The sequence below is a fragment of the Ammodytes marinus genome (assembly GCF_949987685.1).
Source record: "Ammodytes marinus genome assembly, chromosome: 18".
Classification (NCBI taxonomy): Eukaryota; Metazoa; Chordata; class Actinopteri; order Uranoscopiformes; family Ammodytidae; genus Ammodytes; species Ammodytes marinus.
In genome coordinates this window covers 9,560,639-9,576,312 of record NC_137222.1, presented here as the reverse complement: position 1 = coordinate 9,576,312, position 15,674 = coordinate 9,560,639, and the positions used below count along the sequence as shown (strand labels likewise).

The 15,674-nt window shown below is 40.0% G+C and overlaps 1 protein-coding gene across 1 annotated transcript; it reads right to left on the bottom strand.

Annotated features, from left to right (window-relative positions):
* Window positions 1–7,549: 7,549 nt before the first annotated feature.
* Window positions 7,550–15,413, bottom strand: ak1 (adenylate kinase 1). The gene is made up of 7 exons (XM_080047298.1): window positions 15,298–15,413; window positions 11,839–11,876; window positions 11,085–11,120; window positions 10,784–10,947; window positions 10,219–10,335; window positions 9,142–9,333; window positions 7,550–7,636 (listed from the first exon to the last, which is right to left on the bottom strand). The coding sequence occupies exons 2-7, from the start codon at window positions 11,843–11,845 to the stop codon at window positions 7,568–7,570; spliced, it is 585 nt and encodes a 194-aa protein (XP_079903424.1). The 5' UTR covers window positions 11,846–11,876; window positions 15,298–15,413; the 3' UTR covers window positions 7,550–7,567.
* Window positions 15,414–15,674: the final 261 nt, after the last annotated feature.

Sequence of the window (15,674 nt, the reverse complement as noted above, 5' to 3'; positions counted from 1 at the left end):
AGACATATTGTCAATACTTTTCTTTCTAACGTTGCAACTTAAAAACTCATTCAGTGGCATTAAAAACGTATTAAAAAGTCTTATATCCAACTCACCTTAAGCTTTGGGAGCCCTTTAAAGCTAAATGCTAGCTAACACAATGTAATTGGACACTTGGACATTAGTCCTATCTCTATAATTGCATTTGGTGAAAGACAGAAGTCCGATATCACTTTAATAACTGTCCATCAAATATGAAGCTAAGGCTACCTAATGCCAGGGGGTAATTAGCATCAACTTAAAGTAGTAGTGCTGAAATAACAAGCTTGGCTCCTTCCAAAGATAAAGAAAAATCCATGTACCAGCATGTCCATAGTCCACTTATTAACCCTATGATAACCTATAAGTCTTTTTTTGGTAAAGATTGTGTTGTAGTTTGTGGGTCCAGTCTTGAATTATTTTCTTAGCCACATGTAGTGTATTCCTACAGCCGTGTCATCAATGTTGGAGCCCAGAGCCCTTTGTTTCCAGTTCAATACTCTGTTAACAAACATTACATTTACTTTTCAAAAGGTTTTAGGTTGTCAGAGACTACTTGTCACAGGGTCATATGATCCATTCCCTTTAACATAGGCCATACAGTATAGCAAGAGTCACTGTGAATATTGGACTGGTCTTCCTCAACATTGAACTAGTTAGTGATGAGTTTTGCCTGCCATTTCTTCTTCCAGCACCAGCACTGAATACCATGTCCGTTGGTGTGGTGTCTATAATACCATAAATATATATATATATATATATATATATATAGCCTATATACAGTATATACAGTATATATTTAAATATAGAGCTATATATGACCCTGGGAACATATGGATGACTCCATCTATGTACTATAAGGTTGTCACACAACACCAAAATGTCAAGTGTCAATCCTGCTGCACATTACATTTTGGTATGGATTAAACAAATGAGGTATATTAGTGAGTTAAACCAGAAAACTTAAGGAGAAATACAACCTCTTCGAATTCGATTGTGCATTAGTCTAAAACCCTTAAACTAAACAGAAAAAGTAACCATGCACTTGAGATTCTACTGTTCCTCATTCTTCTCTGTGATTTTGTGAAGTTACTTCCTGTTTTGTATCTTATTCTTTGTGTGTAAAAAATAAATAATAAAAAATAAAGATTGCAATGTGTTGTGTTCTGTGTGTCTGTCTGATTGTTGTTTGGTGCTTTTTTTAGGTTTTGGAATGCATTTGCAATGTGGCTAACCACGTAAATACAATAATTTTGCAAGACGTGCCCCCCTACAGAGAACACAATTGTCTGGAAGTGTTCACAGAACCCTCACCGGCTTTCCATCTGCACCGCACACCAGACACATCTGGTTCACGGTGTGGTGTAACACGTGTCTGCTTCAGTGTGTGTTGCAAATGAACTGACAACAGCATCGGTATGGATGGGCACAGCAAGCACAATGAGTGTCTTGTTGGTATTGTCTCATGCAGGCACCACTTATGTTGCAGTATGAGAAAAAGGAGAAAAGGATTTGGAGGTTGACTTCAAATAGCAACAGTTTTCCCCCCTCATCCTCAATATTCCAAGTTGTCCTGACGTGATGCCATTGTTTCATAATGCAAATGCTGTGAAATAAATTTGCTCATTTAGTGATATGTATTAAAACCTTTCTGAAATTAGACCGATTATTCTCCCCTCTGTAATCATTTTTTAATTGCTGTTGTTGAGCAGTATAAAAGTTTAAAAAAATAACTATTGCATTTTTCAATGACCCATAAAGAACCGCTTTGAGTCTTGACCCGTCATAACAAATCCATTAACATGCACATGGCAATTATTTAAAAGCTTTTCAACTGGTGTCAGTCATTTTTAGTCATTCTCATCTTGTAAGTGATTCGGAGGCTTAAGTGACAGTTAAGTCACTTATTTAAAATTCACATGAAAGTCAGTGGGTGGAAACACACGCCTAGGGCACAATACATGCAGAGTAGTCCTTTTTTTAACGGCAGACATTTTGACAACTCATACCTGGTAAAAAGAAAAAGTGACACAAAATTCATTTATGATCAAGACGGCGTGAAAAACACCATAGCTCTGGAAGTATAGCTTGGCTAAATGGAATGAAGTCTTTTTCTAATGTTGTAAATCTCACTGCTGTGAAAAAAAGGTCTGTCAAGCTCAGGCCGTACATGCCCACACACACAGTCCTGAGAGGTGGTCCAATCAACCCAAAATATGTGAAAATACCTCTGTGGGTGGACCGTGGGTGTCCAGGTCCAGTTTAATTGAAAAGTCAGAGCTATAGACATAATTACAAAAGAGACTTGTGCATTCACTGTGGGAATTCAACAGGTGTTACTACTGTTTGTGTATGTGTTGGAAACTGTGCAGTCTGCCCAACAACCCATCACTGGGAGTGGGAGCACTGGGATTGAAATGACTGGGGGGGCACAGGTGCAGACCCAGGGGCATCTGAAAGTTATCCCTGGAGGGATAACCACTAAATCGCTAATGCGAATATGGGGAAGGGGAGAAAACAAAAAACACAGAACTGTAAGGGCCACACAGGCCACCTTTAATATAACACACTAAACAACAAACTAAACCACCACTGCCAAGCAACTGAAAGAATAGGCAAGTAACTCAACAGTTATCTTTGAACTCTAAACACAGCGAGCACTCAGAGAGAACCTCTCACTATCCCAGAGGGCGAGACCATGAGCACTGGGGTATCAGGGCATATATAACCTCCTCACACCTGGGCTCAATTAGCCAATCAGTGCCAGACACACCTGATTGCAATGAGTGAGCATTAACTCACAGAGCCGAAAGATTCCGTGGAAATCAGAATAGGACGTTGGTTTTTTCTAATGTTTCATATCATATTTTGCATCCACATATTTGATAAATAATCATTTTGGTTGATTTGTTGATCCTGGTGAAACCTAACAAACCAAACTTATGGGAAAAAAAAGCTCTTTATCTTTTGGCGATCGACTGCACCGACAGGACTTTGTGAGGAAAAATACTGCAGACTACAGGAGCAAAGAGTAGACACAACATCCTCTCTGTGCTGAACAGACTCACAGGAGTCATCATTCCGTCAGATCAATTCCCCACACAAAGACTATTGGCCAAGCAGAGGAGCAGCAAAAAAAAGGAAAGAAAAACAGACAGACTACACTTCAACAATGCAAAAAAAGACATTAGAATAATATCAAAACTCTGCCAAACTGTCTCTGTTTTCCCCTCTGTCTGTTTCCCCCCTGTTTCTGGCTCTGTGTGTGTGTGTGTCTGTCTGTCTGTCTGTCTGTCTGTGCGTGCGTGCCTGCTTTGCGTGCGTGTGTGTGTGTGTTGTCATGTGTTCTACTAACAGTAACGCTGGTAAACAGCAGGAGAGCGGGCACCAGCACTCTCCTTTTGCATATTTTCTTTGGTGAGAAAAAAGCTAGGCAAGCTATTTTCAGTTAAATTTGTTCCTAATCCTAATATAAAAATAAAAAGATGACATAGACTTTTTGAAGTAAAGCCTATCTAATTTACCCTTTTTTTCAAATGTGTGTTTCAGGAACACACTGCACCTGCACATCACAGGAACCAAGTGCATTCGCAGGACAAAACTAAAATAGCTTGTTACAGATTTAGTCACACATATGGTAATCGCAAGTCTTGAAGTTGACAGTGGAGGCCTTGCAAAGCAACGAGAAAACATCACAACTAGAGTGACAGTGGCTCTGGTTTGAACTCTTTACCTGCATTTGTCAGCCAGGGGGGGGGGGTGATCTGCCAATGTGATCAGTATTTCTCAGCATGGCAGGGATTGTGAAACGTCTCCATCCACTGTACTTTAAGAGAATTGATACCCACTTGAGCAGTAAAGCGCTAAATTGAAATCTTAGCAAGTGGTTCACACGTGCACAAGATACTGTTAAAGAAAATATGTGGCGCAGTTATTTTGAACAAGAGCCTAATTTGCACTTGATCCGTAAACACTCAAAAGGGGCCAATCTATTTAATCCGTGAGTGCAAGAGCTTAATGACTAATTGGGAGTAATTGGCGTGTGTTAGAGTGCTAAAATCCCACCGTGCTTTTAACAACAGTCGTACACACACAGAGCCTTATTGTTTACTAAGACCACTTGGTATTCCGCTCATTGACTCTCTGAACTTGCCTCGACCTCGTCCCTTCAGGCAGAGCCGCTAAGTAGAGACAATTTTACCCAACTTGCACTCCTGTGATACTTAAATGATTGCAATCCTCTAGTAGTTGACACGACTCTTGGATTTAGCGGCCGAGGCATATGTCACACTTGGCTTCCGCTTGAGGTATTCCATCACGTCTGGGGCTGGCCAGAGGACACTTCTACTGTAGCAATCGCCTTTAATGGCTTTCCCACTTCTATTTTTTATTTTATTTGAGCCGCCCCCCTAAAAAAAACTCTCCACGCCCACCCATGAGTAGTGTTTCAATAACAGGAAACAATCGGCCGACGTCTTTCATCACAGGTTGACGTTGGTTCCCGCACGGTGCCACCGGGTCTCTGTGGTGCCAGCCAGCCAGTCCGCCACACTGCATAGCAGAGGAGACAGACAGAGAGAGAGAGAGAGAGAGAGAGAAGGGGGGCCTAAACTGTACGTGTATATGCACAAGCTTACACGTTTCCTTATGTTCCTCAGAGGGGGGATCTGACGCATGGCCTTGTAGCTCTAATATCCCAGAGTGATGCTAGAGCCCGTCACCTCGAAAAATTCATTTAATGTATTGTACATCTACAACCCCAATGGTTTAGCTTACTGACAGGGCCTTCATCATGGAAACATCCCATTTGCAAAATTGAATCTATAAACAAAAATGTTTTGCTTGAAGTGCAGTAAGGATTCAGTAAAGAGAGTGTTTCTGGTTAATTTTGCAACAGAGCCGCAAACCGCATGGAATTGTCTGTGACAAGTGGGGGCTGTCATTTCAGCAAGCTAGACATGTACAAGCCTGGAATGTCCATGTGTCACCCTTGGATGGCTCAGTTACGGGGAAGCATTTCTTTAGCGCTCAAGACTGCTCATATAGTTCATTTTATGGGCTAATAGCTTATCTATTTTAGCACAGCAGAAACAATAGTATCGTGTGCATGCATAAAATAGGCATGCATAGTAGGCTACAGTGTGCATGCATACAGCATGTCTGTTACAAGCTTTGATTTATTTATTCTTATGCTATATGCCACACTATGTTTTTCGTACGTAATCTATAGTATTCATCGACAAAATGACCCTTTTCCAAGTAGGTGATATGAAACTGGTATGTGATATCCATAGCTGTCAGACAGCAGCTACAGTATGCGCACTTGTGGTTGATTGTTCCTTTACTATATGCCGTATACAATGGTTGTCTGCTATATCTTATTAATGGTAGGGTCTTTGCATTGCTACTTTATTTTGATTTGATCACACAGGCCGGATGACTAGACTTGGTGAGGTTTAAGATAACAATGTTTTACTAAATTGAAAAATGGTGTAGCCCGGTGCTGTCCACCTTTTCGCCACAGGAGGTCAGAAATGTTCAAATCCTACACAAAGGGGCTTTAAGAAAATTGTCACTTTGTCTTGAAATGTTCAAATGTGTTGTACTTAAAGAACAAAATGTGTTAAATTGGGTCATAGTTCTTGAAATGCATCACTGCCGGCTCATGGTTTCCTGTCTCTCCCCCACGACATTATGCGTCTCTCTCTTTCTCTGTGTGCTGTACGTGATAAACGCCACTGCCACCTCTTTTCTTCCCCTTTGTTTTGCACCTTTATGAGGTAAGAGCAGCATTCCTCGCATTCAGGCCGCATCCTCGATGGCTTTATGAAAGTGCTTACAGACGCCTTTTCTTGATTGACTTTCCGATGGACACATCCTGTCACCCCCCCCCCCCCCTCTCTCTCTCAGAAGCCGTTTTCCTCTTCCTCATCCCTGCCGCGCAGTCATGATCAGAGCGCTCCTTGGAGGGTAGTCCGGATACCTGTTGCAGTGTTTGCACGGGCCAGCTGGATGTGTGTGTGTGTGTGTGTGTGTGTGTGTGTGTGTGTGTGTGTGTGTGTGTGTGTGTGTGTGTGTGTGTGTGTGTGTGTGTGTGTGTGTGTGTGTGTGTGTGTGTGTGTGTGTGATGAAGGTGAGAGGCGAAGGAAGACCTGTTGGTCCTCTCCCGGGCTCAAAGGAACAAGTTATAATAACAGGAGTGAGCTGTGGCCGAAGCAGCATGTCCTGTATCCTGTTGTGTCTACATTGCTGCAGCACCTTGACCATGTTTTTCGGAACAGAGAAGCGTTTCCTTTTTCAACTTGTGTTTGTGTTGTTTATGTCTGTGTATGTGGTTGTCCAGGATTACTCACAATTCTGTTATGTGCACTATTAAAGCTGTAGTGCGTAACTTTTTCATATAAACTCATTTTGGGGTTTGGTTTCATTCAAGCCATCGCCAAACCACAAAGTTGATTAAGTGCATTAGCTCCACAAAACTCTCTCTGTATATTTCAGTATAGCAGCGTGTAAAAACTGGTGTCGCCCCCTGACACTGCAGCTCAGAAAGTAGAGCCCAAGAAATGTTTCAGTTGTTGATTGTACTGCTAAGAAAAAACCTGGATGTACAGCAGAAGGAATACAATCCATGCGTGATCAACGAAGGCTTACCTAATGTAAATGCGCCGTCAGTGTTGTTGTTATTACTCAGAATTCCTCATGAGTGCAACAGAAGTTACGTACTATAGCTTTAAATAGCGGTAATGCAAATAGCATGTAATTGGAAAGGGTGTCTTTGAAATATTCAAACACAGTTACCAGTAATTTCTAATGAAATGTTTTTCCTTATACTTTTATTTTATTTTTCTTTCTTTTTTACATTTACCACTTTATAGATACCCAAGTTACATGTGTGTACACCTTGATGAAAAACTAGATAATTTCTGTGCTTTGAATAGAGTTGTAAATGGGTTAATATGAATTAATGAATGTATGATGTCGACAATGTTTACATGTATGCAGAGTTTCACCAGTTTGTTCACAGTGGCTGACCTCTGCCATTGCTCAATGCTCACAACCATAAAAAAGGTCTATTATTTTCCCATGAATGCTGGTCTCTGAATGGCAGGGTTAAAGGAGGGGACAAAAAGAAAATTGTGTAAAGTGCAGGTTTGCCCCCAGAGTGAGCATGGTGGCTTAAAGGTTAGGAGATGGTTGTCACCTCTTGCATACCTATTGAGATCTTACCTGGCTACATCCACATAGATGATGAGCACAGAATGGAAGCGAGACAATGATAAAGAGGTTTATAAACAAATGGATTTCCAGAAGCTGTGAGATTAAAATTGTATAGATTTCCTATTGCTGTAGTAGGATGGAGTTAAGGCAATCTTTGATCCTTAATGGTGTTAACCAAGTATTGTTTACCAAGATGAGTGGGAGGGGTGATATATTTTTTGCTGAGTGTTCGTGTTTTGTTCTTATGAATAGGAGATTCTGAGAAAAAAAACAAAAAAAACAACAACAGCAACCAGACACCAGACACGGTTCATCCAGTGTATGTTGTTTTTTACTTCAGTGCATCAACAGCTTTGGAGACTTGGCTGAAAACCTCGTCCACGGGCAGCTCAGAGTCGACCTAGAGGCGTAACAAGATGACGAGAATGTAAGTGTTAATGTTTAAATATATCATTAGTGAGATAATATATTGTATATCGCTATGAATGTTTAACATTTTTTGAGAAATATGCAGGAAATTATAGTACATAGTTGATATAAACATATAAGTCATACATTGTATTTGTAGAAAATTATATATTTGGATGGTTTAAAATAAATAAATTAATAATAATAATAATAATAATAATAATAATAATAATAATAATAATAATAATAATAATAATAATAATAATAATAATAATAATAATAATAATAATAATAATACAATTAAAATATTAATAACAACTATGACTAAGGAAGCTTAATAACAACGATTTACGGAGAAGGTGTGGGATTTAATAAGTGTGGACTTCTTCCCACTCCTTTTCCAACATGTAAGTTCATTCCAATCATCAAGTGTTCAAGCCAGGGGTAGAAAGTGGGAAAGCTTTCTAGGGCCCAGCCACCAGGCTTTGCAGATTACTTAATTTAGCCAACCTTTTATTATGAACGCTATATTCGCAAGAGAACTTTCTATAAAAGAAAACATTTTATTCATTGTTACTTGGGTAAAATATATCATATTTTATATTGAAAAACTAAAAGTATCATGGGTCGTTTTTTCCCCCTCAAAACCGTTGCATGCATTGATGATGAGCAAGCTAACCTAGCAAGATCAGTGATGCCAGGACCTGGACATAAATCAGGGTACCAGAAAAGAAAGGAAAAAAAGGGAACTTTCAAGGGCTTTAGACCCCCGGAAAATTCCTTAATATCAGTATTTCTGCTAGCAGAACTGTATTTTCAATTCAGAGATACTGTGATATTTCATCAAGTTTTGAGGTGTCTTTGAAATTATTCTGTATATTTTATCTATTATTTTCTAAGAAAATCAGAAAATTACATATTTAGCCTTTAAACGAAGGTAGCAGATGGTTGTTATACTGATGAGGAAAGCTTCTGGTAGCAGTGCTATCATGGGAACCCCCCCCCCCCCCCCCCTTACAGCATTGGTGTGTCTAAAAGCTTACATTACAGTAAATGTTACAGTAAATGTGCCAAAAAGCAGGTGCAGAGATCTTGCAAGAGCACAACATTTCCGCTCGCGCTCTGTGCACGCTCGCTTCGTCGGTGTCTCTGCCCACTATTATTTCCAGTAGCCCACCCTAATCTAACTGGCTAGAACCGGCCCTGTGTACAGGTATGTGTTTATGTAGGAATAAGCGCATCATGCACATTGATACAAGTTCAGTACGAGTAAAGGACCTTTTCAGGGGCCCAGTCATTTGTCTGGGCAGGCCTGGTTCAAGCCACTCATGTATCTAGTTATGCTTTCTATGTCATATAATTATTTTCTGTATGACAGTTTCTATTTTCCTTTTATATGTTCCAAATAAACATGTCAAACTATGTTAGATTGTACACACAATTCACGTTTTGGTTTTTCACTTTTCTCCCCACCGTAGCTGTCACACTCATACGCACCTTCCTGACAATGCCGCGGCCCTCGTAGAAAGCGATGACGGGCTCTGTTGCTTTGTAGTACAGGTCCAGGCGCTTCTTGATGGTCTCCTCGTTGTCGTCAGCGCGCCCGCTGGTCTCACCGCGCTTCACCAGCCTCTTGACCATGGTCTCTGCTTTGGCATCAACGTACAGCAGCAGGCAGGGTTTGCCGATCTAGGATCAGAGAGAGAGTTTGCATTTACAGTATGTGTAAGAGCCAGATGCACAAAGCATAAGAAATTGTTTAATAATATTTGTGGAAGTAATGTGTTTTTTATAATTCATAATAATTTATAGTTCATGTTCATGCTTTTTATAAGTGTATTTTCAGCTAAAGTAATTTTGTAATATTTAATATGTTTAGGCCATATGCTTTACTTTTGTGACGTATTACACGCGCCATTTTAGTTGGGAAGACAGCTGCCCATAGGCACGGGAGCATAATATTTCTTTACCGTGTGACGTGTGACTTTGTATATTTTTTGACCTTTTTTCAGTAAATCTTTTGAACCAGAAACAATATCTCATGTCATTCGCATCAGACTAAGTTACTGTGCCTACAGCTGGATTGTGGTATCAATATTTGAAGTATACAGATGGAATGCCACTACAGTATAAGGTTTTTTCTATTCAGAATCAGATTCAGAAATACTTTATTGATCCCTGGGGGGTGGGGTGGAGGGGGGGGATTTCGTTCGTTACAGTTCTCCAACTCCAATTTAGAATAGAAACATGTGAAAGAAATAAGTGTAAGAATATGTGCTTAATGCAACAAGGTGTAATCTAACAAAAATATAACAACATTAATATAAGAATAAGTAAACAAGTATGAACAATATACTCAAATATTTACACAATGTAAGTACTGAACATAACTTGTATATGAGGTATGTAATATGTAGTGTTATCAGTATACATATACTGTAGCTTAAACAAGTAAGATATTATAAAATAATAACACTATATATAAAGTACTTTTTTGAGTTAAATTACATTTAATTATTCTTTCTATTGTTGTGAGAGTGAATGATGTAATTGACACCTCATGCCCTCTCTTACCTTCTTCTCAAACTCCTCGCCCTGCACCACCTCACGGGGGTAGCCATCAATCAGGTAGCCCTTGGACACATCAGCCTTGGCGATCATGGCATCCTTAATCATGTCCAAGACTGTGTCCTGAGAAACAAGACCCAAGACAAGACGCAATGATCAAACCTTCCCAATAGTACGGCACTTGGCTGTTTATTATTACACTGGCAGGTGCTTCTATTATTGTGTCCAATCCGTATCAACATGGGCAGACTAAATTCAAAATATAAAATAAAAACTCTTGGTATATTGCAATACAGTTCGACAGCACCACAAGCCACACTGTCTCCAAAAATGATTGTAAAGTTAAATCAACACCTCTCTGGTACTATTTCCACAAAAACTGAACATCATAAACTTCACTAAGGTATAGGATGTATTGCAGTAGTATGCTGCCTTTGCTACAGTATAGGTGCACCTCATACACCGGTAACTGAGTATGCATTGTTAGAGCTTATATATTTCGAAAGATAAAAACAATACTTTTCAGAGAATCATGAAATTAAACTATACAGTTCCCATTCCACTCTCTTACCAGTGGCACGAGCTCTCCCTTCTGCATGATGGCCTGGAGCTTCTTGCCCCTCTCGGAGCCAGAGGCCACCTCAGCACGGAGCAGGTCCCCAGATGACAGGTGGGTGTAGCCATACTTTGCCACTATCTTCTCACACTGTGTGCCCTTTCCAGAGCCAGGCCCACCTGACACACAGACAGACAAAAAGCATTAAGAACATTCAAAAAAGGCGTGCATATGTCATGAGCGAAAAGATGTTCGGTGCCAAAATGGGTTTGTGTGGTGCAAAAATTAGACACCATTTTTAGCTGAGTGTACTCACCGACGACAAAGATGATCTTTGCATCTTTAATTTTGTCTGAAATAAGTATAGACAAAAGAGGTTAGGATTCCCAATGTAAGTGTGTTCCACACCCACACAAAACAATAAATACAACAACAACAACAACAACAAAAAAGTCAATGATTTCTGTTACAAACCATCATTTATGCATGCAGTGGGATCAGCAGCAGTACACATACTTCCCATTGTTTTAGCTGCAGGGCACAGTGTCCCACTGGCTTTTTTTTTTTACTGTGGCTGTTTGCTGAAGGTTTGTGCTATTACTCAAACAGTGTTGCCATGGCAACTGTTGTCACCTAATAATGTAATGTAGCCAGGTATAACTGCTCACATGGAACAACAGGGACAAGTCTAAATGATAAAATCTAATAAAAGAGCAACATGTTTAAATAAAAAAATATACTAATTGGATTATTTCTAAACCATATTGTAAAGTAATGCTTGCAGCTATATCAAATGCTGATTGGATTATTGAATGGTGTATTTTTGATTTATTTCAATGTCACATCATAACAATCTATTAAAATAAAAAATTGAATTCTATATCTAAATACAGTATGCTCATAAGGTTAATGTAGGACCTCCACTGTATGTCTCCAAATTCACCAGAAGAGGGCAGTAGAGTTTAAGAAAACACAACAAGTCTGCCTCTGTCTTATTTTACCTCCATATGATTAAAAAATACAAAGAATCATTTTCCACATCATAAATCATTAGTTGATATATCATTTACCTGCCATTGTGTTGCGTTTTATGAGGGTTTTCCTTCAACTGAAACACAGAAAGGGACGCAGAAAAAAGTTAATTAGGTTCACTGCAGCAGATATTTTGAACCAGGCAGACATTCTAATTGAGTGTGAGTAGGTTCCACTTTTATGGAGAGATTCCAATGTTCTATGGTAAACTGATTCTCTCCATTTTATCTTTTTTATTTGGTTCATTTAAAGGCAGGGGTGATTGTCGCAAGATCAGTAAAGTGAAACTTTGTCAATCATGTTTTCATCATTTTATAGTTTATCAAATGCAAACATTATGGACTCTAAAACTGAACTGCTTTCGATTTAAAATCCTAAAGGATAGTCCAGACAGTTACTTGCTTTTTATTTATATTGTTGAAACTGCATAATCAAGGTCGCACAGTTGTTTCCCCAAAGTCATTTCCTTTGAGTGTTACATAACTGTGTGTATCTATTCAGAGAATCAGCGTTGTTGTGTTTAAAACATTCTTGATTTTTTACGTTGTACGGCTAAATTCTATGGAACTCTTAACTCTTGAAATCATTCATTAAAACTAGCTTTACTGGTGACAGTTATAATATTGCTGGTAATGTTTGTGTTCACTTATTCAAATTAGGGATGAGATATTGGAGCATATTTGTATATAGTGCAAATATCGAAAAAATAAAAATTCCAATTTTTTTTGTAAAGACTTTACAATGTGGCTTTACTCGACTCACATAAAGCATAGCAATATCAAATAGCTTTTACAGCATGTTTCATCTTTGATAATAAGCTGTTTACTCTCACGGTAAAATAGACAGCAGAAGCAAGTTATTTTAATGTTGCAAGTTCACAATAGGACCACAGCTATTCTAGTCCCTTTAGCATTTGAGCGGGAAAATAAATGACTGTTCATTCTGTATGACAGTACTGAATATTATCTAAAGCCACGCGGTTTCCCGTTTACACTGTCTTCTTCCCTTGACTTCTGACTTAAAGACTGCAGTCAGAAAAAAAATAGGAAGGAGGACGTGTGGAGTCATTGGTGGCGGCATGTATAAATAGATATCTTAGGCTGGACATGGGGTGTGTTCAGAGAGAACTGACTTTAAATAACTTCAAGATTTGGCTCAACAGGTGTTCCCCATATCGACACACAACCACCTAGATTCGCGCCTGATTTTACTATAGGAAAGTTCTCTGGAGGCCAAAGTTGACGATGCCATGGCATGAACAAAATCCAGTTGTTTATTGTGCGTGTAATTAAGATTAATTGAATTGATTGATTTGTAGTATTCAATCACAGTCAGAATGCCCACTTGTACATATGCAGTATTTGGATCAAATGCTACATTTGTGTTAGAGTGTCCCCCTTTTCATAGAGTCCTGCATTCACCTTTTTTGGCCATTGTATTTGCTTGTCACCCCGTTACTTCATGCATGCGCGCACTACGGTGATCAAATATCCTGGAAAGCTGCTGGTGTAAATTTCGTTAAGCCAGATTTGTGAAAAGGTCAAAGGGCTAAATTTATGAGGTGAGGTGGGGAGTTCGCAGCTTGGATTTAAGTATCTTGGCTCAGTCACTGAAGACAAGAGAACATACAGTACTGCAGACAAAATAAAATCATAATGGCATACATTATTACATGTGTGTAACTGTGGATAAGAATAATACAATTAAGGGTTGAGATAAATAAGAGATATGTTTTTCTTTGCCCTTTTTTATATGAGAAAGGAGCACTGACAATAGGTCAGGTTTAAGAATACTTTGAATTTCACCTTGTGACAATATGGCGTTTTGCATGTGTCAACTTGTCGGCACACGCCTGCTACCCCAACAAATCCGTCACTATAGAGCCAGATTGATAAATAAGCTTTAAGGAATGTAGAGGTTGTGGAAAGGTGAGGAAGTCTTTAACTGTATATAGCTCTACACTGCAGCAGAGGAGGGGGAAATAGTGAAACTATAATCATGGTCAACATTTCTAGGTTTCTAGAGTTCACACATAGAGAACGCAGAGTTTAGCAAATGGAACAAAAGCTGCCGATGCTATCAGCTTGTTCACTCATTCACACATGCAACCACTCCTCAGTATGGGCAGCGCTGCTTCTCAGGTTTCCAGTGTGATATCAGTGGTCAGTGGCCTGTGTAAATGTCATGGGGTTGGCTGGCATCTGAGTCAGCACAGATCCTGTTTCGGGAATCCCACTCTGGCCTATTATGGTGCCCCTCGTTTGGGTCTCCTGCTTCGTGGGGCTTGTCAGACATGTTTTTTGGTTTTGGGAATTGTACTCAATACCAATTTGAATTCTGAAACGCGAAAACTACTACTCTGCAGTCCAAAATGACATTGGCTTTTCTGCATTGTGATACTGTTATTAAAATGCATGAATCTCACACAACTACATGCAGTATCTGGTACACTATAACGGAGCGTGCTGTTAACGCAAAAAATTTAAGAAGAGTACTTTTGAAATTTGGACATGTGTTTTTTTGTGTGTAATTCTACCCTTGAATTGAAACATAGAGATACTGGACCCCTCGCCTTCTCTCACCCTCATGTCTTACAACTCTTGTATAAACCTGCTAAAAAAAGACTCAGACTGTCAGTCTACAGCTGTTAAAGCACATGGCGACCGAGCATTCACTGACAGGCTTCTCAAAGCAACTGGGGTGTAAACAGAATCCCTAAGCACACTGCTAGTGCATTCTGTCCGCGTACCATTGGTTACAGAAGGCACTCTAGGCAAATTAATTGGATGTACTGTTCCTTTAATGGGGAAACAGGAGACCCTTTGACGTCAGTGCAGTGGGAGATATGCCGTGGTGTTTGTGAAAAGGATGGAGCGAGATCATTTTAGTGTAAGCCGTGGCTGCTGTGTGGACGCCAGCGTGGTTACCAATCGCAAGCTTCACTGGTTCACTTCAATGTGCGGCATCCGCTTACAAGAATACAACAGAGCTCAGCTATTAGTGACCATAACTGGGGCTATAGAAGCATGGCAGAGGAATGGAGGCTAGTGTTCTGAATGACAATGGCCTTTATTGGTTGTAGGTGGAGGATAGTGTGTTAACATGTATTTACAATAAAGGCAAAAACCAATCTGCAGTGAAATGTCAGAGCAATTGTCTAAAGGAAATGATAAGTCAGTGATGGAAGTACATTTGAATTTTTAGTAAGCATGCATTGGGTGCCATTACTGTGAAGGGCACACAGGAGATGCATGCCTTTTGCACTATGCCTGATCCATTCCAAACAGTGTGACCAACCAAAGTGTTTGGAGACACCAGATGACAGCTGACCATTACACTCTCTGTTATTCTCACTCTCCATCCTGTCAAACAGCCCTGCCCACTCTGGCTGCCCACACTCTTTCATTCTGACATCTCTCCATTCACCACTCCCCTCTGACAAAGTCCTTTCCGGGCTTTCCCTTTTCCTCTGCGGAGCCTTTGTCCTCTGTACTGACCTCTCTTTTTCGTGCTGTGGCTCTAGATCCCAGTGCAAGGGGCTGCTTGTGCCAGAATCCCCGTATGTGTGTCTCTGCACAGTTCCTGCTGTACGGCAGCCCTCCTCCCCCATGCTATGCCTTTTTATAGCTCAGCTGAGCCTGCTCAGGCTGCGTTGCATTCTGGGTAAGAGGAGGAAAGGAGGGAGGGAGGGAAGGAGAGAGGGATGATGGAAAGGAGGTGGCAGGGGTGAAATTAGAGGCAGGGGAGAGGAGGGAGGGTTGTGGCAGAGTGCTCAAGTGTAAATCATTAGATCAGGTCATTAGGTAAGATATGGCTGCACATGACTGTCACTGCAGTCTGCCTTTACACTTGTAAACGTTGGGCTTCATGTATT

Excerpts from the sequence above, each read along its gene's own strand:
- ak1 (XM_080047298.1), bottom strand. Across the intron at positions 10,948-11,084 it reads AAAGATCATCTTTGTCGTCG|GTGGGCCTGGCTCTGGAAAG; the intron begins GTGAGTACACTC and ends TCTGTGTGTCAG. Across the intron at positions 7,637-9,141 it reads GCCGCGGCATTGTCAGGAAG|GTCGACTCTGAGCTGCCCGT; the intron begins GTGCGTATGAGT and ends TTACGCCTCTAG.